Source organism: Mastigoproctus giganteus, chromosome 7 (assembly GCF_048544385.1).
Source record: "Mastigoproctus giganteus isolate SK-2022 chromosome 7, ASM4854438v1, whole genome shotgun sequence".
Classification (NCBI taxonomy): Eukaryota; Metazoa; Arthropoda; class Arachnida; order Uropygi; family Thelyphonidae; genus Mastigoproctus; species Mastigoproctus giganteus.
In genome coordinates this window covers 223,439,601-223,466,494 of record NC_143581.1, presented here as the reverse complement: position 1 = coordinate 223,466,494, position 26,894 = coordinate 223,439,601, and the positions used below count along the sequence as shown (strand labels likewise).

General features: G+C 36.4%; 1 protein-coding gene across 1 annotated transcript in view; it reads left to right on the top strand.

Moving 5' to 3' along the window:
• Positions 1-8,767: 8,767 nt before the first annotated feature.
• Positions 8,768-26,894, top strand: part of LOC150083723 (uncharacterized) — a 61,380-nt gene continuing 43,253 nt past the window's right edge. Inside the window, exons 1-2 of the mRNA XM_090378585.1 lie at positions 8,768-8,842; positions 12,307-13,467. Of these exons, the coding sequence (XP_090234711.1) occupies positions 12,416-13,467 (1,052 nt within the window). The 5' untranslated portion in view covers positions 8,768-8,842; positions 12,307-12,415. The remainder of the gene's footprint in view (positions 8,843-12,306; positions 13,468-26,894) is intronic.

The following is a 26,894-nucleotide window of genomic DNA, read 5'->3' as shown; positions in this document are numbered from 1 at the left end:
GCATGGACGACTACTATACATATTGGAGCAAAATGGTATTAAGGGTAGGTTGCTACAATGGAATAAAGGATGGTTAAGTGGGAGAAGACAGAGGGTGGTAATCAATTGGTGCTGCTCTTCGTGGACTAATGTTATTAGTGGAGTCCCACAGGGTTCGGTGTTGGGTCAACTGTTGTTTTGTATATTTATCAATGATATTGATGAAGGTATATCAGGCTTAGTGTCGAAGTTTGCAGATGATACAAAGGTTGACAGGGTTGTTAATGACAGTAATGACAGTGTGCTACTGCAACAGGATCTAGATAATTTGGGCAGATGGGCTATGAAGTGGCAACTGAAGTTTAACCTTGACAAATGCAAAGTACTGCATATGGGTAGAAGTAACCCCAGAGAAACGTTGCAACTGTGTAGTACTACACTTAAGGTGGAAGAAAATGAAAAAGACCTAGGAGTAATTGTGCAGTCAGATATGAAGTTTTCTGAGCAATGCAGACAGGCTGCCAGGGCAGGTCATGGGATTTTGTCAATGATATATAGGAATTTTGCTAGCAGGGAAAAGGAGGTGATTGTCCCTCTGTATAAGGCAATGGTCAGGCCACGCCTTGAATACTGCGTACAGGTCTGGAGGCCTCATTTTAGGAAGGATCTAGATTTGCTTGAGAGTGTACAGAGAAGGGCAACAAGACTGGTGAGGGTAAAGAAGGATCCTCTTACCAAGAGAGGCTTAAGTTCTGCAAATTGCAGTGGCTGGAGACTAGGCACCTGGAGGTGATGTGATTGAGGTGTATAAAGCCTTGAATGGGTTGAGCACGCTGAATTCTGATGGGATTCCTCCACTTGTTCAGATTACGAACCTAAGGGGGCATAAATTCAAATTGAGGAAAGGCAGATGTAGAATAGATTTGCGGAAATTTGCTTTTACCCAGTGGGTGGTTAATTGCTGGAACAAACTTCTATCTGTCGTTATGGAAGTTGATAGGTTAAATAAATTTAAGGAGGAGCTAGACATTTAGAGGGAATTGTTTTGTATTTTTTTTTTTTTTTTGGCTGATGCTGCATAAGCTCATACACTTGCTTTCTTGCATCACATGGCACTACTACTACTCTTCAGTATGAAACAGAGTTCTAAAAGCATTATTTAAATTCGTTAACAGTTATGAATTCAAAACTAGACACGTATTCCCCCCGCTATCCGACATTTATAAATTTAATCTAAACACTATAAATAATATTAATATGGAGTATTCTACCATTATATTAAAATTCCAGAACACCACTATGGATTGCATCAATATAAACCATTGCATTAACTCGCACGCCGACCTCCTTCCACCCATCTGCCAAAACATCAGAATCGAAGCTAGATACAGATATGATAAACCGTTCGGCCTTCTTGCCTGCAATTACAAATCCCTTGCTACTAATATGGACAAAGTGGAAATAGACCCCAACGCATGCATTTGCGACAAGGCAGAACTACAGCCGTATGTTAATCCCCACCACGGGCATATTATAAGTGGTAACCTGGAGATTATACCTCACCAGGAACTGAGAAACATTCTTTCTTATGGATACAAATTCTGGTTGTTTAAAAAAAACCAGCCTAACTTCATTCATAAAGCAGTTACATCATGGCCTCGTTAACTACTGCTTCATGCTTGCCTATAAATACAACACGCCTATTGAAGATTTCCTCATGTGGTTAAATACTGTGTCATCAAATCTAATAAATAATTACAAAGCCTTAATGCCTCTCGAATCTCCACTAACCACTATCAACTGCAGTATATCCATGATTAAAAAACAATTATCATAGCTACATGACCAATTTATTGTTACCCCCGTTGATAAAGCCGCTAGTAACTATGCTTTCATATGTAAAGTTTTTACTTTCACACATTAAATGCTGAACTCAATTCAAGTGATACATACAAGCCAGTGACAAACAATAGCAATATCATAACAAAAAACTGAAAACTTAGTATTAATAACTATACTTTTCCAAATATACTGCATACCAACGTTCCACAAGAATCCAATAGGCTTCAGATACATTACTTCATACAAGAACAGTTATGCCTACAAACCTGGCAAAACTTTAGAGCAACTACTAAAACCTATCATTATCATCTTGCCTAACAGCAAGATAATCAAAAAGAATATCCCTATTATAAATGCCTTACATAGTAACGATATATCCCATATACAAAGCTTTGACTTCAATAGCCTATTCACAAGCATAAATCAAGCCAATTTGAAGCTTGTCCTAAACAACCTGTATAATTGATACAAACATATTAGCATTGGCATTAGTAGAGTCATATGATGCAAGAAAACAAGCTTATGCAGCATCAGCCAAAAAAAAAAAAAAAAAAAAAAGTAAAATAAATAAATAAAAAATAACCATTTCCACTTCACCCATCCGTTCGTTCGAAATACCTGTCCAGCTGAGCCTTAAATTTATTTAGGCTATCAACTTCCATGACAAGGGATGGAAGTTGTTCAACCAACCAACCACCCGCTGGCTAAAGGCAAATTTCCGCACATCTATCCTACATCTGTCTTTCCTCAATTTGAATTTATGCCCTCTCAGGTGATTATTCTGAGCAAGAGGAAGAATCCCATCAGCACTGAGCATGCTCAAACCATTCAAGGCTTTATACACCTCTATCAGATCACTTCGCTGGTGCCTAGTCTCCAGACACTGTAATTTGCAAAACTTAAGCCTTTCTTCGTAAGAGTACCCCTTTGTTCATTCACTAATCTTGTTGCCCTTCTCTGAACTCGATCCAACAGCTCTACATCCTTCTTAAAATGAGGTCTCCAGAACTGTATACAATACTCAAGGTGTGGCCTGGCCATTGCCTTATACAAGTGGATAATCACCTCCTTATCCCTGCTAGAAAAATTCCTGTATATCATTGAAAAGACAAAGTGAGCTTCTCTTGTATACCGTCTGCACTACTCAGTAAACTTCATATCTGCCTGCACAATTACCCCCAGGTCCTTTTCATTCTCTGCCACTGTCAGTGTAGTACCACAGAGTTAATACGTTACTCTGGTGTTACTGCTTCCCATATGTAATACTTTACATTTGTCAATGTTAAAGTTCATTTGACACCTCTCAGCCCATCTGCTCAACTTTTCTAGATCCTGTTGCAGCAACGTACTGTCATTAGTATCATTAACAGCCCTGCCAATATTCGTATCGTCTGCAAACTTGGACATTAAGCTTTATATATACCATCATCAATATCATTTATAAATATGGAAAACAGGAATGGACGCAGCACTGAACGCTGAGGGACTCCACTAATAACATTAATCCACGAGGAGCAGCGTCCATTGATTACCTCTCTCTCTCTCTCTCTCTCTCTTCTCCCACTTAACCATCCCTTTATCCATAGCAGCAGTTTGCCTCTAATGCCGCACTGCTCCAATTTGTGCAGCAGTATCAAAAGCCTTTCTAAGATCCAAATATATGATATCAAAGTCATTCCCTGCATGCAGTTGCTTTTGACCACATCATAATATCCAATCAAATTGGTCAGACAAGACTTTCCCTTAACAAAACCATGCTGTGTGGGAGCTAGTCTCCGACACAGTATGGTTTTCAGACAAGCTAGTCGGAGCTTGTCTACATAATCCTGCAATGCCTCTATTAATTTCCCTGGAACAGAAGTTAAACTAACAGGTCTATAATTACTTGTATAATAGACTGCAAACCTATAAATTGGAATAATTTGGTCAATTTGTGCATTTCCAACAACTACATTTTCAACGGTAAAACAGTTTACCAACAAACCATAAGTACCCCTATGGGCAGCCCAGCGATCTGTATCATTGCCAATCTATACCTTTACTGGTAAGAAACATCACTACCTCCAGATATCTGCATATCCAGATATATTGATGATTTATTTGTAGCAAATTTCCCCAACCTCATACAAAACCTTGCCAATATATACTCTACCGAGCTCATACTATTAAAAACCAATGATAATAACAAGGCTGCTGACTACTTGGATTTAGATATAGACCTCAACAAACCCTACGCGACGGCCAATATATACATATATATAATGTATAATAAGCGCGACGCGACGCGTTTAACTTTAATGTATTCAGCTTCACGCACTGGCATTCGAATATTTCCAAAAAAGTACATGCCAACATCATCTTATCTCTAATCATCAGAATAGCTATTACATGCAATAGCAAATAACTGGTAGTTAGCAACATCATAAGCCTGTATTGCAAGCTTCTAAGCAACCAGTTTCCGGCAGCCCACTTATGTTACCACTTCAAAAAAGCTCTCGGTATTATCAAATATAAAAAAATTGATTAACTGTACTATTGATATCAATAATATCATGGCTAACTGATATTCCATAACTGCTAGGCTTGTACTTGATGAAGTCAATACTCTGTACTGTAAAGTCAATACTCCCAGCCTCTTTGTGGTCTTACAAGCGTAGAAAACTTGTCCCCACCGATTGGCTATCTATAGGAGTATTCATTTACCATTTATATATTATTATTTTATCTGTCTATTTATTTATTTACTTTTTATTTTTTATCTTCATATACCATACATTTAAAAGCGTGGCCAGCACAAAATACCTTGGAGTAATCTTTGATTGCAGGCTCTCTTTTCTCCAACATGTGATGTCAAAGAAAAAGTCAAGACATGTATAAGAAGGATTATTAATATTACTAAGAAGGAGTGGGGACCTTAAACCCCGAACCCTAAATCTATACTATAATTGTATTGTGCTTCCAATAATAACATATGGAGCAGGGGCATGGAGGCACAGTATCAACATACAGGCTGTGAGAAATCAACTACTACAGGCCCAAAAGGCTGCTCTCCTAGCATGACCAGTACCTGCAGAACAATCTCCACATTTCCACTCCAGGTCCTTATCAGCAAGATTCCTCTTGATATGGAAGTTGTTTATCACCAGGTTAATCACCTCCGCAAAATGAACATACAGGACAATGTTCACAACATCCAGATAGATCTTACCATTCCTGCTAAACAAGATCTGAATATAATAAGAATGCTGTTAGTCTCCAGGTGGCATGAGAAATGGAACAATACACACAGCACCGAGCAATCACCCGTAAATTCCTACCAGAGGTAGCTGAGAACAGCGAAAACCGCACTAGGTTCACTCCAGGGCTCCTTGCCCTATCCTTGTTAACGGGCCATGGTAGCTTCAACGAAAAACTTTACAACATGGGCCTCACAGACACTCCAGATTGTACCTGCGGAAACAGGGAATCTTGGGGCCACCTGATGTATGATTGTCACCTGTACGTGGACATCCGGACACAACTTGAAATTGAGACTGGCTGCTATACCCAAGATGAAGCGCCGGAATTAATTGCAACTCAGGCTACCTATGCAGCCTTCTGTAGGTATGCTAATGCTCTCTTCAAACGTAGAACAACTATTACTCAAGAATAGCGCCAACGACATCCTGACGTGTAAACTCTAACAAGATCAGATTGATCAGACACATTAATCGGACCAGTCCTTCCACTGTGACTTACCTAACTTCATTCATAGTTACATCCAGTGATTGACACTTCACTTGACCTACAGAACCACACCTTGGCAGAAAACACTGCAGACCCTGATCTTCCGAGGATGGGATCATCTGACCACTGCCTGGGGAAGATCTATGCTGCTTACCCCCACCTAGGTTGGGATCATCAGCGCTGATCCCAACTGGAGTAGGATCTTTGCTGCCTGCTGACCCCTACAGAAGGGTGGGGTATTCACTACCTTCTGCCCCTACGAGGGGGTGGGATCTTTGCTGCTGACCACACCTGGGGTGGGATCTTCACTTCCTCCTGACCCTTGCCTGGGGGTGGGATCTTTGCTGCTGACCGACCTCCACCTGGGGTGGAATCTTCAGTGCCTGTTAACCCCTAGTGAGGAGGTAGGATCTTCGCTGCCTGCTGACTCCTACTGAGGGTGGGATCTTTGTTACTGACCCCAACCTGGGGTGGAATCTTTGATGCCTGCTGAACCCTACTGATGGGTGGGATTTGTGCTGCTGACCCCCATCTTGGGGGTGGAATCTTCACTGCTTGCTGCCCCTACTGAGGGGCCGGATTTCAGCTACTGAGCCCCACCTGGGTATGTAGTCTGCACTGCTCATCCTTACTGAGGGATGGGATTCCTGGACTTACTGTCTAGTGCACTACTCTATCACTTTAACTAACAACTCCTCCTTCTATGTGGATGCCTCTATCATCTCCATCTTTCTATCACTATATTCAGTGGTGAGCTGTGAGTATTTTAACAATGGGCTCACAGTTTTTCCCACTTTCTACCGGGTAAATTTGATGGGGTAACGGAAGTGAAGTCATCCGCGGCTTCCGCTAGAGGCGCTCTCCATGCTCCCACTACCCGTAGTGTGATTAGAGCGCGTGACGCATTTTTCGTGACCGATATGATATCTCGAGTCAAGGAGGGATTTAGGGGGAGTGAACAGATATGGCTTATTACCCCCTTAACCATGGGTATAAATGAATGTGTAAAACGTTCCTAGGTCTATCTAAAAAAAAAAAAAAAAAAAAAACTTAAACCCGGTCATCATGCATCGCCTTACAATGATAACTGGATATGACAGTGTCTAGAGTTCTAACATTTTAGAATTTTTTAATAGTATGACGTCACAATCATGTTTCATGAAGTTACTACTGCAGTAATTATGATTGGAACAATACAAATATTTGTCAACAATTAACAGCTGCGTATGTCGCTTCAACTACAAGATCGGTACATCAATAGGTGGTGTTTTACAGAGATATTTCGATACGTTGCACTCGCCAGTATGCATCTCTTACTTTAGTTATCATAAATCCATTGTATCTTGTCAGAAATTATGAAATCTGTGAATGTTCAATAAAATACTTACAATAAAAAAGCTTTTATTTCGTAAGGGCTCACATCTGGTGAGTATGGGCTTGGCACACCCAGGATCCTGAGCTGGAATCATCATTCTTCTCTTTCTTGGTAATTCCTTTCTACTTTCTCTTTCTCTCTCAGGGTAACTCAGAATTTTTTTTTTTTTTTTTTTTTTGGCTGGTGCAGCATAAGCCTCCGGCTTCCTTACACCATATGGTTTATAATAATAATAATAAATAATAATATACAAATGAAAATACCTTAAACAAACGCGAAGGATGTTTTGCATAAACCATCTACCGCGCGTGCTCGGCACACGCGCAACTTTTTTATTCGTCTTTTTTTTTGAACAACTAGGGAAATATAATGAATACATTTTTTTCATAATAATAATTTTAATATTGCAAATAAAAAATAACATGAAATATTTCCCATATCACAAATAACATAAAAACTATCACAAAACATTCTACAATATAAAAACAAATATTACATCAAAAACAAACTTTCTAGAAAAAGTATTATATGAAAAAAAATTATTTCACAAATATTCAAGAAAAATTTATTCTAAAAATTGCCAATTTACTTCTTTATTAATATTTGTTGTCGATCTTCTGCTTTGCTCAATAGCTGAGCGATGATTACAAAGGAATGATTTGACGTAAGGATCCAGATCAAATTGAAGCAATGGTTTCCATTTAGATGTATGGTCATCATGATCTGTAAATGTGTTTGATTGTCACAATATTATTCATTACGCTGAAAGCTCACTCAGCTTCAGCACTGCTAATCGCAATGGTTTCAAAGATATTTTCTGACTTTATTAATTGAAAAGGGAATTTCACTTGATTTTAAAGATAAACCGTCTTCGACAAAATCTCTAAAATTATTAATTTTTATTTCATATTTTATCAGAAAACTTAAAAACTTAAATTTCTTATTCGGTTTTCACCGTCTTGCCACCGAGATAAAAGTTCTTTCACATTCCACTATTTCGGGTAGCATATGTTTAAAATTTCTTTCAATGGTATCGTTATTTTCTTTATTTAATTTAAAATCACTCTGTTGCATTAATAACTTATCCTTTAAGGATAAAACAATGCATTTAATAACTTGTCACAAAGTAATTTTACTGTTCGTACTTTCGATTTGATTCCTTCAAATTCCTTCCACTTCAACATGCTCTCAACTTTAGCTTCATAATTTCCTTCAGAATTTTTCAAATTAGCTTCGAATAATTAATATACCTATATGCTTTTTGCCATTGTGATTCTGTAAAGCTTCTGAAAGGTAATAAAGCTACTGCAGGATGTCGATCATTAGTGTTAAATAGTTAAGAAATTCCACATTTAAAAGTCGATTTAATAATCAGGAATATTTAACTTATGATTCAAAATATTTTCACAATGCAGGATAATTCCCTTAACCCGTAATTACCATCCGCAAGCTACAAGCCGCTCATCGTGGCCCGAACACACGACCGATCTTTATAGTTTCCACATCAAGTACTTTAGCAATCATCCTTAATTCGCACTAGTTTTTTGGAGATTGGTAATACAGTTTTTTTTCTTTTAATTATTTCCTGTATGCCATTATATTTTAGAACATTATCTACATAGTGAATTTTCTACATAGGGTAATTTAGAATTTTTTTTTTTTTTTTTTGGCGGTGCAACAAGGAAGCCTCAGGCTTCCTTGCACTATATGGCTAATAATAATAATAATAATAATACTTCGCTAATTTAATGTATTTTAATACATCTCCAACTTGCGACCCATGGTGTAACTAGCCCAACTTATTTAATTAATTTTAAAATTTACTGATTTCTTACACCAGGGATCGCCAACAACCCACATACAGTTTAAACCTTTTATTTCTCCACAGCAATACAGATCGCCACAACCTACACGACCCCAGTAAGTTATCCTATTTCTTGTTAATCTTTACTTCCAGCCTCTGTCTGGTTAGCAATGAAATATACTCATGATTCAAATCAAAACTGAAAAAACTAACTTTACCTACTTTTCACGTACGCCACGTATTTCATGTCAGAAACAGGCTTCCCCCTTTGATTTCGGCGGCTGGCCCATGAAAAAAGGCGCTGAGGTCCCAGGACGAACGACATTAAGTTATTCTTATTACTTCTCCTTTATCTTAGCACTTCTTCCGTACTTAATGTTACTAGTACCGTAGCATTATTATTATTATTAGTCATATGGGGCAAGGAAGCCTGAGACTTATGCTGCACCAGCCAAAAAAAAAAAAAAAAGAGTTACCCTGAGAGAGAGAGTAGAAGAAAATTTTTTTTAGCACATTGCCTTTCACGACTACTAACATATATATATATATATATATGAACAGACAGAAAATTGAGTAGGGGTGCCACAAAATAAAAATAAATTACTTAGGGGTGCCGTTAAAAAAAAGGTTGAAACCATTGCTTTAGCATAAAAATCATTCTATATAGGGGCAGACAAAAAAAACTGCATCATTTGTGAATTTTGCAAATGATGTGTTTTGCACTGCATTTTAGTTTGCAGAAATGTTCAAAATGTATTTGTTAGATAGGATATATATCTCTGTGAATGAAAACCAATAAAAAGACTCCACCTGATATACCTGATTGCAATAATATCTTGCCAAAGGGTAAAATGCGTAATTAATGGAAATATGAGAAATCGTGCAAATGGCAATCATGACAACCAAACATACATTTTATTGCATTTACGTGTACAAACTGAAATGACAAGTTAACATAATATTATTATGTACTGTAAATCAGCAAAATAAGTCTTCAATATTTTGTTGTTCTTCCTCGGGCTGCAATTACAGCCTTGCAACGATCTGGCATAGAGTTCATCAACTTCTGGGCCAGTCCAACACTGTAATGCTAGCATTTCTAATGTATGACTATACCTTAAGGGAGAAAAATGAGGGAAAGCATTGCTGTAAGTATGTTTTAAGCCTTGTGAGACAAGAAGACAAACTCATCATGAAATCTAAATAGCATAAAACTTACCAATTTTGCTGAGTTCTATTGAAAAATGCAGTTTTGGACATCTGTGTGGTGTCCCTAATAACGGGTTTCAGGCACTCTTCCAAGATAGCAGTGTAGGTTAATGCATTCACCCTTCCGTTAATAAACTTAATTCGTCCCCACCCCTTTGCTTGTTATGCATCCCCAGACCATCTGACCGGCGGGGAACTTTACAGTAGGTGTTATGCAGTCAGGATGGTATGCCTCCGATTTTCGTCTTCTTACATATCGCTTCCCATCTGAGCCATGCAGGTTGAATTTCAATTCGTCAGAAAAGATTACTGTGTTCCATTGCTCATTTGTCCATGAAACATGCGTTTTAGCCCAAGCAAGTCGCTTCTTCCTCATTTGTTGGGTCAACAAAGGCTTCTTCTTGGGCCAATAGGCATGCAGACCACATTCCGGAAACCATCTTTGGATGGTTAGTGCACTTGTTTCAACACCAGAGGTCATCTCAAAGTACAGTTTTAGATCAGGAGCACTAGCATAGCGATTATGAAGGCATAGCCATTTCAAATATCGATCTTGGGAAGGCATAGTCACTCTTACGGCCTGATCCTGTTCTTCTCTTCACATCACCGGTTTCACGCTTTAATTTCAGCACCCTGGATACTGTTGACTGGTTGGCAGCCTATTTTATCAGTAATAGTATGCGTAGAAAACCCTTCCTGGGACAGAGCAACAGCTACACTTTTTTTCTTGGTGTCAACTGAATATATGGAGCCATGCATGCTTTTACACCTCTGCAAAACAGGATACTAATGAGCATGTATTCCAACGCCGTATTTATAGAAATGGTTGATGCAGTACCTTGCAATTATTGTCTGATGTAATAGAAGCATTATCTGACTAATCAAACTGTCTTATACATTTCACTACAAATGTTACTTTTTTTGTTTTGATGCAGTTTTCTTGTCTGCCACTGTACATAGTCCTAGACCCACCATTCTGTAATTAATCTTTTCATGAAATTTTGTATAAATTAATTGAGTTTTGTTCATAAATGTTTTGAAATATTAATTTTATTTGCCAATATTAGAATAAAACAAGTTGGGCAATGTATGCAGTGTGATACATTTCAGGCACTTTTGATTTTTTTCTCTTAAATTTATTGAATTTTTTTTTTTTTTGTCTGTGATTTACAGAAGTGAAAATGAAATTTAGTCTATAAATGTATTTTTTACATACAAATTGTAAGGATAAAAGAAAAGTATTTGCCTATTTTGATGAAATTTGGAATGGCATGACAAAAATTTTTAAAAGCCCCAAATATAAAATTTCATGAAAATCCATCCACTGGGAGTCTCTCTGTTACATGCAAACAGGCATTACACTTACTTATAATGCATGCCTAAAAATTGTCAAAAATCAAACTAGAATTTTCAAAATATTTGTGAATAAATAGACATTCTGTAAATCCAGATCGAACAGTTGTGGTTGATGTAGTCTCCTCTGAATTTCAGAGCTATTTTCATACTGTCATCTATTATCAGTTTGTCTATCAGCTCTCAAAGCATAATAGAAGCTGTTCTACAACCAGTTAGAGAATATTGGTGGGCAAAGGTACATGGGAGGATTTGATTTCATTTACAAATTTTAAAAAGTGGCACGTAAGATGCCATGTTAGCAACAGAAGGTTAATTTACAAGTAGCAGTAGCTTTATTTATGATAGTTTCAATAATTAATGCAGAAGGGTGCATGCAGCCTTTCAACAAAATTTGAGATGTAGGCTTACTCAAGCTGAAATTGAAGAAACAGTGAACGTAAAGCTCTGATTGGATTGTGGAAGGTAGTGTGCAGATGTTCAGTTGCTGTACCATTGCCTTGTCCCCAATTACCAGTACCAAGAATTAGTTGCCCTTAGTTAATACAAGATTTTTCCACTAGAAACTTGCTTTTCACCATCTGAACTTTGAAACACAAAAACACTATACAGTATGACCGGAAGTTTCCATGACAGGGATCCTCTGCAACATCTTTTATCATCTCTAAAAAATGGAGATGATAAAAGATGATCCTAAACAAAAATGAAATAAGTAATGTAAAATAAAATAAAAATTTGTTGAATATCTGCAAAATTCTTTGTTTTTTGTATAATTGTTACCCTAGCAATTATACATTTTATTTAGAATTTTTATATTAATGCTTTTTTTTTTTTTTTTTTCAAAATATTTGAAATGAAAGCACTTCACCTGTGTAAAATTTAGAATCCAATTATTATTAACAGTCACAGTGTAAATAGATTCTAAACTTTACACAGGTTAAGTGTTTTCATTTCAAGTATTTTGATCAAGATAACCTGTATGTAGTGCCTTTCAAACACTTTTTTTTTTCTTTTTTAGGTCGGTAATTTTTGTGCTTCAGTGAATTTTTAAATGTGCCGTCTTCATGGGGGAAAAAATATCGATGCCTTAAAATATATGTTTTTTAAAGAAAATATTCTTTGAAAAAATGGAGATGATAAAAGATTATAGTTACTTGTCTTCAGAGTCAGAGAGCAGTAAACATATTTCAGATAGTTCTGATCTGGAAGAAAATGAAAAAATTTCTAAACAAATTAATATTTCTGTGGTTGACAAATATTTACAGGAAACTGTAAAATTGCCAGACTCAATGGTTGAAAATCCAAATTCCTTGACTAATAATGTTAGTAAAAATGTAGATAACCATCCCGTATTAGAGACTGGGCTGAGAGAATTGTCAGTAAATTCAAAATACAGTGGTGATCAGATTGAAACTGCAGTTGAAACACATTTAAATTGTACAGGCACTAATCTTAACCTGCTCGATAAGAATCACATAAACGTTAAAAGTCTTGGACCTGAGATTTCCCCCCGTGAATTAAACCCTGAAATTATGTCATCTGTAAATATTGATGTTCAGAGTGGTGCTCAGTTAGAAATATGTAATAGCAGAGATGTTGATATGAATGAAAAAAAATTAAATAAATCAATTAATATCAAATCATATGATTGTATGCTAGAAAAGACAGTACAGTCTGACTGGTTAGATAAGATTAAGATAACAAATGTTTACTGTCACAAAACGTTTCCTGGCATTTCGTTAACTGAAGGAAATTCTGGTGTTGACCTTCAATATGATAAATCACAAACATTTAGAGATGGTGAAATAAGTGACAAAAATTCAAATCAATTAAATAAAGAAAAGTTGTTTACTGCTCAATCATGTGGTCAAAGGGGAACAGAGATAGAGGCTGACAATCATGTAAATGAGGAAGAAAGATCAGGAATGGTAAGGGAATTGTTATATTTTGAAGATCACGGAAAACAAAATGAAAACAAAAAAGTTAGTGATCAGAATATTGATGTTAAAGAAGAAAAACATCCCAATGACTCAGAAATAGAATCTAGCTCTGCTGAATCAGATAATGAATATTCAAGCAATGATAGCATCCAAAGGTTACCAAAGCCATCAGTCATTGGCCTGTCTTCTAGTAGTTCTGTTAGCTCAGCTGATGGGAATTGCTATATTTTTTCTGAAAGGTAAGTCACCCTGATTATTTCCTCATTCCAATTACAATAAACTTCTGCTGTTTTATTTTTATTTAGTGGTTGTGAAAAAGTTTTATAACTTTTAATTTGTATTTAATGGATACCTTTAGTTTCCATCAAACTTCATTTAGTATTTATCCGATTTGTTGCTTCTGATATTGAACGGCAGCTATTTTCTATTGAACTGTTTGTTGGTTAAGGAAAAATTTCCATGTTAAAAGGCAAAAGTGTTAATGTTATTGGAGAAACATATTAAGAAACATTGAAGAAATGTGTTATTTTGGTAACCTAACCTTTTTATATACATTAGTATTACTGTCTTTTGGCTTTGGTAATACAGTGCGAGGAAGTAGCAGGCTTTTACTGCACCAGCCAAAAATAAAATAAAATTAACAAACTCTTTCCAATAGTTATCAACTTGTAGGCTCAAGGAAAGCTTGCTACAATCCAGTCGATAATTCCAGGAGGGCATATTCACTTAGTTTGAATGTGCCACTGTTTTCAGTGTCAACTTTTTCATGAGAGAGTTAATATAAGTACTGGGTGAGTCCCAAGGAGTTAGTTTTTCCACAAAATTTTTAAATAATTTGAAATTTCATTAACAATAATGAAAGATCAGTTCTTCCACAGAGCCATCCAAAAGCTGTACGACTGTACAAAGTGGTGTATCAAGTTATGAAAGATGTACTTTGAAGATTAAATAGTAATTAATTTTTTATTTGATTTCAGTTTTTTATGAATGTAGTCCTTTAGGACTACATAAAAAATGTGTGACTTTTCAGACACCTTTTATTTTTTATTTGCCTTTGAGCAGGCATGTTTTTAGTATCATAGCAACAGTCATGTTGGTTTGCAGAATTCACCAATGAGATTTTTGGAATAAATGCAAGAAATAATTAAAAATGGGAAACTTTAAAAAAATTAATAAAATTCTTAATTCTGATTCTATATTAGATAATATCTAAATTTATCTTTAGAAACAAGTTTTGTTATCCAAAAAATTCCCCTAACTGCCTTAAGGTAATTTTTTCTTGCTTCTTGGCTGACATCATCATTCTCTTCTGTTTGGCATGGATTGAGTCTCTATTTGGATATTGACCCGCATTATTATTATTATTATTATTAGCCACATGGTACAAGGAAGCCTGAGGCTTATGCTGCACCAGCCAAAAAAAATAAATTCCTGAGTTACCCGTGTGTGTGTGTGTGTGTGTGTGTGTGTGTGTGTGTGTGTGTGTGTGTGTGTGAGAGAGAGAGAGAGAGAGAGAGAGAGAGAGAGAGAGAGAGAGAGAGAGAGAGAGAGAGAGAGAGAGAGGTAGAAAGGCATCACCAAGAAAGAGAAGAATGATGATATCCAGCTCAGGACCCTGGGTTTGCCAAGCCCATACTCACCAGATGTGAGCCCCTGGGGTGAAATTTGTTGTGGTCTCTTGAATCTCTCATTTGTTTATAGGTCTGAAAGCCTGTGTTCTCCTTTAGACTTTGGAGCCTTCTCTTTTGGGTCTTCCTGATGGTCCCTTATCTTCAATTCTTCCTCTCAGTACTACATTAGGCAGCCTTTGTTGTTTCATCCAGTTCACATATCCAAACCACTGAAGTTGTTTTTTGTAGATTAACTTGACTGACAGCCCATGAAAAATTAAAAATTGACACTTGTGTTAATTGACACATTTTTACTCCAAATGGAGCATTAAAGAATATTTTATGGCTATACTTCTTTAATGAAAGAAAAAGAGACTCAAAGCAAATGGAGGACTTTTACTATACTTGAGGAATGCTAAAATTTTCATATTTTTTTAAAATTCACAAGATTTTTTGTATTGTTGGTTGATGCTATGTGCCCAGTGCACCCAGTTGATGGTTGACCTGTTATTCACATCCTCAGTTTAGCAAAGATTCTAACTTTATCTCTGAGTCACCCCTTTTTGTTTTAATTATAAAAATTTAATTTTTAGCTTTTTACTGAATTAAAACCAGTGATCTGTTAATTGTGATTTGCTATACTCGGGTACAAAATATTGAACAAAGATAAAACAAGGGAAACTAATAATAATAATAAAGAATGTTTTATTGTATTTTTTTAGAATTTTTAAGGCCATTTATCACCTGAATTGAAACTTGGATGCTTGCATGGCATTTGGCAGTTGCAAAATGAACATGTGTATTTTTATAAGCTGTTCATGTTTTAGTTTCTGCAATGCCAGTGAAACCAAAGCCCTTCAGAAAGATTAGAGAGCTTTTGCTGACATCATACAGATGCTGTGTGGGAATGGGAGCTGCCTAGAAGGATGGATACTTTTATTTACCTGGTGTCTGTTAAATGCTAATCAAAAAAATTAATTCTTTATAATTCATAGTATATATTAGAATTAAAACAGAATATACTGAATAACTTATTTAAAGAATACCAATACCAGTGGGCAAAGGTATATGAGAGCATTTGATTTCATTACAAATTAAAAAAAAAATAATAATAAAAAATAAGTGGTATCTGTCAGATGCCATGATGCTACCAGAGGGCTTCAAATAATGAAACAGCTAGCAAGTAGTTATTAACATGAACTAAATTAAAGAAATAAAACTGTCAAAGGAAAGGATTTTTATTTTCACAAGAGGGTAGGACAATACCATGCTCTTCGGTATCTTCCAAGTTCTTTTTGATGGAATGAAATATAATTTTAACAAATATAAATGCTAACCGGGACATGTACATAGAAATTATTTGGGAAACTACTAAGCTTTTTATATCAATCATATGTATAAAACCATAGTAGCTTTCAGAATAATTTCCTTGAATGCTTAGGCCAAGTATTATTCAAGATATAGACCAAAGTGGAAGTCAAAAGAACTGATGACCATAGTGGCAAGGGATAAGGATGCATGGGAAGACTATAAATTGAATCCTATAGTAAATATAAATTAGTCTCTAATAAAGTTACTCTGGGAAATTAGGCTCACTGAGCAGTACTTTTTTTTTTTTTTTTTTTACCCCAAACAAGAGAGATATTAGAACCTACAGTACTTAGACCATGCATGGGTTGGAGATTGAGGAGATGAAAGAAGATATTTGTTGACATTAAACTTGAACTTCTGTAGATTGTAATTTTCGGGAAATACGTATGAAGGAAGATTATTTTAGAAAACAGAAGTTGAATGAATAAATGAGGAAGAAGAAAAGGTGGTTCTGTGAGTTTCAAGTTGAACAGTAGAAGGATGTCGACTGGTTGCGGCACATGTTCAGACTGCTTTGAAAGGGAGGGTGGGAATTATAGAAGCCAATTCAGAAGAACAGTGCCCATGGAAGTGGCGCCTCTGTAGCCAGGTGGGCAGGAGCACCAGGCCGTAACAAACACTTCTTGATAAGAATGGGGTTCGAGCCCGTGCCCACCAAATACGGAGGATGCGGAAAGGTCAGGGAATGACCACCGCATATCCCCGGAGCAATATGGCCTTAGCTGCTAATGCTCCTAAAAACCAAATAACAACAACAACAACAGCCCATGGAAGTGTCTATAGAAAATGGAAGCAGTAACCCCAGAGTGACGTATCAACTCTGTGGTACTACACTGACAGTGGTAGAGAATGAAAAGGACCTGGGGGTAATTGTGCAGGCAGATATGAAGTTTTCAGAGCAGCGCAGATGGTCTGTAAGAGTAGCTCATGGTGTCTTGTCAATGATATACAGGAGTTTTGTTAGCAGTGATAAGGAGGTGATTATCCCCTTGTATAAGGCAGTGGTCAGGCCTCATTTTAAGAAGGATGTAGAACTGTTGGAACGAGTACAGAGAAGGGCAACAACAATGGAACAAAGGGTTGCTCTTACGAAGAAAGGCTTAAGTTTTGCAAATTACAGTGTCTGGAGACTAGGCACCTGCGAGGTGATCTGATTGAAGTGTATAAAGCCTTGAATGGTTTGAGCATGCTCAGTGCTGATGAGATTCTTCTTCTCGCTCAGAATAATCACTTAAGAGGGCATAAATTCAAATTGAGGAAAGACAGATGTAGGATAGATGTGCGGAAGTTTGCCTTTAGCCAGCGGGTAGTTGGTTGGTGGAACAGACTTCCATTCTTTGTTGTGGAAGTTGATAGCCTAAATAAATTTAAGGCTGAGCTGGACAGGTATTTGGAACGAACGGAAGGGTGAAATGGGAGCGTTTTTTTTTTTTTTTTTTTTTTTTGGCTGATGCTGTATAAGCTTGCTTTTTTGCATCATATGCCCCACTAATGCTAATGAGAATAATTTCACTGACATGATATGAACAAACATTGACATCAGAAGATTTGAAACCGTAATCCAACCAAGAAAAAGAAAAGAAATCTTGTAGGTCATCCCATTTTGCATTCTTGTAATGCCAAACAACATGAGGTTGGGAATGTACACAGAGTTGACTGGTAGACATGACTACTAAACAAGCAATAGAATTACCCAAGGAAGGTGCATTCAGGCCAGCAGAGAGATGCTAACTGTGAGAAAGTTTCTGTGGGTGCATATAATTGACAAGTTGCCATGTAAGGGGTTAGATGCAGTGAATAATTTCTGTGAGTGATGGGTCAAATATGATCAAAACTCAAACTGAGTACCCAAAGCAGCTGCTCTTTATTCAAAAAAAGGGACAGTTTTAAAACTTATCCTGAATAAGAAAATAATGTACTGTAAATGCAGTGGAGCCTCAATATAATGTGCCTCTTCATACCGTGGTTTCTGGTATGTCGTGAGTGTGATCGTGTCCTGCAAAACTAATTATGAAAAAAATTGTGTTCAAAGACCTAGCAGTTTCATATTGGAAATGGGAAAAAGTGAATATTTTATACTCGTATCTACTCTGCATCCTACTACCGTATTTCCAAGAGGGTAAAATTAGCTAAAAATTAGCTAAAAAATTAGCTAATTAGCAGTAACTCTATATCGAAGTGAATATATTCACTTCGATATAGAGTTAACCCTCGTATAACACAGTAGTTTGGTTCTACAAAATCTCGTGTAATGCGAAATTGTGTTATATGGAACTAAGAACCAGTACAAAAAAAGGCGGTTACATTCCAAAAGCTAACAATAATATGCCATTTTTTTTTTTTTTTTTTTTATAATAGTAGTAACTTAAATAGTGATAACTGAACAAACATCTTACCTTATAAACTCTGATACTTATAGGTCAGGATAATGTATGTTCATTTAATTTTCTTCCCCTTTATCGCTGCTAAGCACAATCTCTTCTGTGGCATATAGATTTTGTGTACCTTCTGCTCTCTTTAAAAGTCACGATCTGCATGCTTCGAGGTCACAATTTTTTATGGTCTCAAACAAGCACAAGTTCAATAGCACAGAACCTGACCCCAGGGATCTCCTAACAAAATACACTGGACTCCTGCTTTAAAGATATAAAGCACAAATTTAACTTTATTACCTTACCAATTAACAAAGTTAAATTATACGTGAAAATCAGAAGAATATAGTTTCCAGTTATCAAAATAAAAATAAATTTACACTTACGTACATAGCTTAATTAATATGTACTGTAATATGTACATACTAACTAATTGATATTTCTGTTCACTTTTTTTTTTTTAGTTGTAAATTTTTAAAACAGTAAAAATGATAAGCAGTAACAAAGAGCATGAGGTTGGGAATTACTCCGTATATCACTGGTGCATGATATGCACCAGTGATATACGGAGTAATTAGTTTCTGAAAATTTGTTTTTTATATTTCATGGAAGGGGAAATGCATTTCACCATAATAACATGGAAACCCACACAATTCCAGCTATTGGTACTATCACAAATGCAAGAAGATTGAGTTTGCTACCATTTATAATTGATTACATTAACAGAAAAGACCAATAAACCGGAAACTGCAAATTTTTTTTTTTTTTGTTTATTGGTAGTGACCTCCAGAAATGTGCTTTAGAAAAATATCAGGAATGCTATCTGATGACTAGCGAGTCAACAGCAGGGACTCACAAAAAGCAATTGTAACATTGAAAATTACATCTAACATAATAGTAGGGTTTTCCCAGCACGAAAGCTCAAAAATACCTTGTTATGCGGGGTTTCCCGCAATTCTCAAACTGTGTTAGAGTGAAACTGTTGTGTAAGTACTGTGTTTTGCAATGCTTGCCGCAATTTATCAATTGTGTTAGAGCAAAGAAGTACCGTGTTATACGGGGGTTGCCCGTATTCAGTTGCAGAGTAATTTTTGTTAACAGGATTTATCAGAGACCGGTTACTATGGACATCCAGTTTCTAACCTCAGCTAGAGTTGCAATAAATCAGTGGAATGTTAATTACAAACAGCTACCTCTGGAGAGGAATTTGTCAAGTGCATTTGTTTCATTAGTTACAAAAAAATAAATTTTTGTAAACAACAGCATACATCCTTTGTTTGACTAGAGGTTGCACTTGGGATTACAATAATTTATACAGGCTAAACTAGACAAAAATATACACAAACTGATAAGCGATTTATAGAGAAATCACGTGACTTCACTTTGGAACTATGATACGCTGGATAGTTTGGTTTTGATTTAATTTTTCCAAAACTAATTCTAGAGCATTGGAAAATAAATACACAGCAAGACTGAAGTAATGGTCACCAAAATTAAAAATTATACAGTTGAAGAGTAAAGACAATCGAAAGAATTGAGTGGCAAAACAAAATGCAGTATATTTTGCAATTGTGGAGTTCCAGAAGGAATGAGCTGTGGTTGGATGGAAGAGGAAGAAAAATAAAGTAGGCCCCCAAAGAAAGAAATCTAGACTTTGTGGAAAGTGATGTGGACTGATTGCTTATACAAGTGGTTTCTGCAGAAGCGTGGTGGAGTACTGATAAATGAGTGGTTTTGAAAGCACGGGCACTTGGATTTCATAAGCTACTTGGTGGAGATGATGATATATTTAAAGCTTTTGAAGGATGTCTTTGCAGATGGAATATCCCATTTCTCATGGGATATTCCCAGTTAGTCTTGTAGGCAAATCTAAATTTGGTAACTTACAGCAGCAGCAGAAGAGTTTCCTGAATGTCTGCATAATGTGATTCAAAATGGTGAATTCACAGCTGAACTGTTGTACAACTGTCATGAAACAATGCTGTACTATAAATTTCTCCCTGACAAGTCACTGGATATTAAAAAGCCACCCAACAAAGCAGGCACAAAACTAACAAAGAATTGTTACAGTGTGCAAACAAGACTGAAAATCACAAGCTGAAGCCATTGTGCATCTGTAAAAGTTAGTCCCTGGTGTTTTAAGCACATCAACATTAAATCTCTACCTCGAATAATATTGCATACAATATTATTCGAGCCTTCAAAAGTTACTATTGAACCACTTGCTGCTTTGTTAAATCAGGTTCTAGAATTTCTGAAAATCTTAACACTATAAGACGTTGCATACAATATTGGATTAGCGTAAGAGAAAGTAAGCTCAACAGCAAATGAAAACTGTTGGAAAAAATGTATTGATAAAGATGAGATCATTAATAATAACCTTGAATTAACTGCATTTTCAGAACAAGAAGCAAAGGCTGCTTGTAATATACTTGGTGGCATCTTGGAACAAATGATCTGGCTGCTTGGATTGAGGTGGATGCAGAAGCTCCAGTTGTGCATTACCTGACTGAGGAAGAAATCACAGCCTCTGTGAACAGTGGGAAGACAATCGATAAAGAGAAGGCCAATGAAATAGAGAGTGACTCAGAAGATAATGTGGATGACTCGTAACGAAAAAAAGCGTCAAAAATTAACAAAGTGCTTGAAAACGTTAATGAGGTAATGGTGTTGTTAGAATGTTAGAGTAACAGTGAACATCTTCATTTATTGCATCTGACCACTTACAAGGATTATGTACTGAAAAAATGCTGTCATCAGTTCTGACAAACTAAATTACATGACTATTTCAGAATAGGTGTATAAAATATTAGTCCCTGACAGCATTGTGTATTAATAGAATATAAAGGGAATGATGTAATCTTTAATACTTTGTCTTTTATTATCATCATCATTATTCTAAGGCCAAGCCCTGTCACCATAGAGATCTTTTTTTCTCCACTCAACCCAAATTTGGGCTTTTTGTTTTTCTTCCTTGTAGTTCATTCTTGAGAGTTGGAGCACATCATCAAGTGGTGTAATTCTTCGTCGTCCTCTGCTTCTTTCCCTTCAAGCTGTCCTTCTAGTATGTTTACTATCCAATCTTTGTGTCTCCAGAGATATCCTAGGAACTGCATCTTCCTTTTTATTATGGCTTTCTTGATAGTTCTTTGTTCCTCAGCTTCTCTGAGGACCTCTTCATTCGTCTTTTTGTTTCTCCAGTTGATTTTCATCAATGTTCTCCAGGAAAACATCTCAAATGCGTCTATTTTCCTCCAGTCAGTTGCTGTTATTGACCATGTTTCACATCCATACGGAGTATACTCCATATATAGGTTTTCAGGAATCTGTTCCTCTTTTCTTTGTTTATCTTGCAATAAATGATTTCTTTTTCATAAGTGCTTCTTTTGCTGTTGCAATTCTTATTTTTATTTCTAAATGGCTTTTGCCATCCACTTTTATTGTATATACTCATAAAAAACTAATAAATAAAGTGTATTATTTATGTTTAAAAAAAATAGTAAAAATTTTTTGTCTATAATATGCTTCACTTATAATGCAGGTATTAACATGGCCACCCGTGTTATATTGAGGTTGCACTGTATTGTATTATAATAATATAATCTCTGTAACTGAAGATTATATCACTTATATGTGCTTAGTGAGTGCAGTGAGCTTCAGTTGAAGTTGATGCACCTGGTGAGTGTATCAATTTCTGAGAATGTGAGCAGATACTGAGTAATTAATATGGCAGTTTGGCTCTTCGTTTGTTACTCCCAGATATCTACACATTTATTATGAAATTAGAAATAAGTTGTAATTTGCATAATACTGCACTTATTGTTAAGTAGAAGACCTTGAAATTTTGCAAAGTCGTTTATTTTGATATTGAAAACTGACTAAAGCTTATCTGGACTTTGAAGAGCTTGTGACTTGCTGGATGTTCAAATGGTTCCCTACCAATATCTGAAAGTGATGGTGAGGAAAATATTGGCTTCCTAGCACTCTGCTTTACGGTGGACAAAATCTACCAGAAAAAGAAAGACTAAATCTAGTAGGTCCTTCACATGATTGATGTAATGTAATCATACAACTTAATCAAAGTGGCAGCTGAATGGAACAGGTACCCACAACAATCATCACAATTGAAAACACATAATGGGGTAAACAGTGATGATGATTAATAATCAGACTGACTTAAAATAAGGTAGTATTGTGATCTCTGAGAAGTGTCAGTTGGTAAACTACAGTAGCTGAGTTGGGAGGAGGTGTTAGGCTCCAGTGAATAGTTTACATCCACTTACGCTAATGGAAGGATAGAGGTGAGTGTATCAGAGCAGGAATGTGGATGAGATCATAAAATTCCACTGTCATTCTTACTGGAGTGAAGAATTACTTGTCTCTCCAATCTATAAAGAAGAAAGAGATGCATGACAGCCAGCTATATGGAGTGTATGTTAAGTACCAAAGCAGCTGTCTATGAGGTGTTATATTGTGTCTGTAAATATTTTGTTGTGGATTTGTGTTTGGTGGATAAAAACCAGATTCCCTGGAGAGAAAAAAAACATGCAACCTACACATGAGAATATGTTTGGTGGATAAAAACCAGATTTCCTGGAGAGAAAAAAGACATGCAACCTTCACCTGAGAAAACTAATACCACCATGTGTGAAAATGCTCAGTTCTTTGCATTGGCAGGATTTGAAACATTAGCATTAGTAGAGGCATATGATGCAAGAAAGCAAGCTTATGCAGCATCAACCAAAAAAAAAAAAAAAAAACCGCTCCCATTTCACCCTTCCGTTCGTTCCAAATACCTGTCCAGCTCAGCCTTAAATTTATTTAGGCTATCAACTTCCACAATAAAGGATGGAAGTCTGTTCCACCAACCAACTACCCACTGGCTAAAGGCAGACTTCCGCACATCTATCCTACATCTGTCTTTCCTCAGTTTGAATTTATGCCCTCTCAGGTGATTATTCTGAGCAAGAGGAAGAATCCCATCAGCATTGAGCATGCTCAAACCATTCAAGGCTTTATACACCTCTATAAGATCACCTCACAGGAGCCTAGTCTCCAGACACTATAATTTGCAAAATCTAAGCTTTTCTTTGTAAGAGCAACCCTTTGTTCCATTCACTAATCTTGTTGCCCTTCTCTGTACTCGTTCCAACAGCTCTACATTCTTCTTAAAATGAGGCCTCCAGACCTGTATACAGAACTCAAGGTGTGGCCTGACCATTGCCTTATACAAGTGGATAATCACCTCCTTATCCCTGCTAGAAAAATTCCTGTATATCATTGACAAGACACTATGAGGTACTCTTGTAGACCATCTGCACTGCTCAGAAAACTTCATACCTGCCTGCACAATTACCCCCAGGTCCTTTTCGTTCTCTACCACTATCAGTGTAGTACCACAGAGTTGAAACGCCACTCTGGAGTTACTGCTTCCTATATGTAGTACTTTACATTTGTTAATGTTAAACTTCATTTGCCACCTCTCATCCCATCTGCTCAACTTTTCTAGATCCTGTTGCAGCAGTGTACTGTCATTAGTGTCATTAACAACCCTGCCAACCTTCGTATCGTCTGCAAACTTGGACATTAAGTTTGATATACCATTATCAATATCATTTATAAATACAGAAAACAACAATGGACCCAATACTGAACCCTGAGGGACTCCACTAATAACATTAGTCCACAATGAGCAGTGTCCATTGATTGCCACTCTGTCTTCTCCCACTCAACCATCCCTTTATCCATAGCAGCAATTTGCCTCCAATGCCACACTGCTCCAATTTGTTCAGCAGTCTTCCATATGCAACAGTATCAAAAGCCTTTCTGAGATCTAAATATATGATATCAAAGTTATTCCCTGCATCCAGTTCCTTTGTGACCACATCATAGTATCCAATCAAATTGGTCAGGCAAGACTTTCCCTTAACAAAACCATGCTGTGCCCAAGCTATAACTGAAGCCTTGTCTAGATGATCCTGCAGTGCTTCTTTAACCAGTGCCTCCATTAATTTTCCTGGAACAGAGGTTAAACTAACAGGTCTATAATTACTTGTGTCACCCTTTGATCCTCCTTTGTGAATTGGGGTCACATTTGCACATCTCCAATACATGGGGTACCTCCCCTGAGTCCAAAGAAGCTCTCATAATTATGGCTAAGGGTTTGCTTACTTCCTTTGCTGCCTCCTTTAATATAACTGGATAGATTCCATCCAACCCGGGTGCCTTTTTTATGTTTATCTTCAACAATTTCTCATCCACTTTCCTCTCAGTTATTACAAAATCATCTAGCTCACTGCCAGAGTTTAACTCACCCTGGCTTTCCCCTCCCTGCATAACTCCTTATGGGTGAATGCAGATGCAAAATACTCATTTAGTTTGTTAGCCACCTGAGCAGGATCATCAACAGTTGAACCATCAATATCCAGTGGACCAATCTGATTCATCCCTTTTCTTCTAGAGTTTACATAGGTAAAGAACTCTGTTCTTTTTCTTTGCATCCTTTGCCAAGGATTTCTCATAATGACATCTGACATCCTTTGTGACTTGGTTACAGACCAGCTTATATCTATCATAGGCTTCCACGTCACCCATTAATTTATATGTATCCCATGCATTTTTCTTCTCTGCTATATGTCTCATTAGTTCATCTGACATCCATTTAGGCCTAAACGTTGAACAAGATTTCTTAGTTGGTGTGTAAAGCTTTCTTAGTTGGATGTCAGATGAACTAATGAGACATATGGCAGAGAAGAAAAATGCATGGGATACATATAAATTAATGGGTGACGTGGAAGCCTATGATAGATACACCTCCAACTGGAATTTTGAATTTGCTCTTGGTAACATCATCAGTTGGTCCCACCGTAGTCGCCTTTACAAAAGCAAAAACCCTTCCCAGTTTATGGAAAATTCAGGCCTTTTCACCCAGTGTGGGAGAATGGTGATGGAAGGATGGTGATTATATCCACTGTGTGCTACCCACAAGGTGCAACTATGAATTGGTGAATTTGACTTGTGTGGTGGGAAAGTGGCCAAGGATGTAATTCTGGTCTACCTTGATAAGAATGAACTCCTAATAAACAACTGACCAATTGCAACAATATTGTTGCAATTGTTTCTTCATTTTGTGATCCTAAAGGTATCACAAAATGAGGAAAAGGGAGATTGTCTTGTAAAACCTTTTTGTGATGTGGTACAAATTGGAGCTAGCTGAGAATTATAAAGACGATCCCTAAATAGATTAGAGAATTTTCCATAAATTGGTATTGATAACATCTGTAAAGGATCTGAATACAATTAGTCCACAACTGCATGAAATCATTTGATCATGTATACCTTCATTTTGTTCCCACTTCTCTGTTAACATTTAATGATAATAAATAATGAATGCTCCAAAAGTACTTTCATGTTTCTTATACCCCTATCTGTGCTTTTTGGTTGTCTGCAGTCAAGGCAAGTGTTTTCCGTTTACCAGCCAGGTTCAAAGCCATGATAACTTGAAAGTTAGCATTCCTTGGTTGTGACCAAAGTCAAAGACATTGCTTTTTATTAAAAATAACAAATTTAGCATTTAATAAACAATTGCAAAAATACAACAACCTTTGAAAACTGCATTTTCCAACCATTAGAAATTGTTCAACTGTCATCAGGTAGCCTTATTCTTGATATCCATTACAACAAATAGTCTGAAGTGTTTGCATCAAGGTAAAAAAAAAAAATTGGCATCAGGCAGATAGTCAGATGTGAAGAAATTTGTCTGACCATTTAAAGCAAAATTAAACATGAAATTGCTTTATATACCTTTAAATATATTTTGCTTTAAATATTGTCTATTTTATAGATACAAGATAATTAACTCCTTTTTTAACACTGCTTCCTTAAAGGGCTACTGGAAAATTATGTACGTGTATCTTATTCTTTGTTTTGGTTGATGTCGTGCAGAAATTATAAGCAGCATCTTTGCCTTCTGATGCTATCTTTCCTTGGAATTTTTTTTTTTTTCTCAAGTTTTTTTAGAATCAAGGCAGCAAACAAATAACACTTCCTTCAAGGTTTCACAAATATCTTGAAAAATCTTGGGGGAAATGAAACAAACATTTATCCCTATATTATTACTAAAAGGCTTCTAAAAGAACCATTTTCATGTTCTTTTCCCTACCCGCTCTGATAGTAGCTATTTGCTTCTCGCAGCATATATTGGGACAGCAAAAGATACAATAGCTTTTTACACTGAGAGAATTATACCAATAGTATTTATCAAGGATATCCTATACAAGTATTAAACTCTGGGAAATAACAAGGTACGTGCAG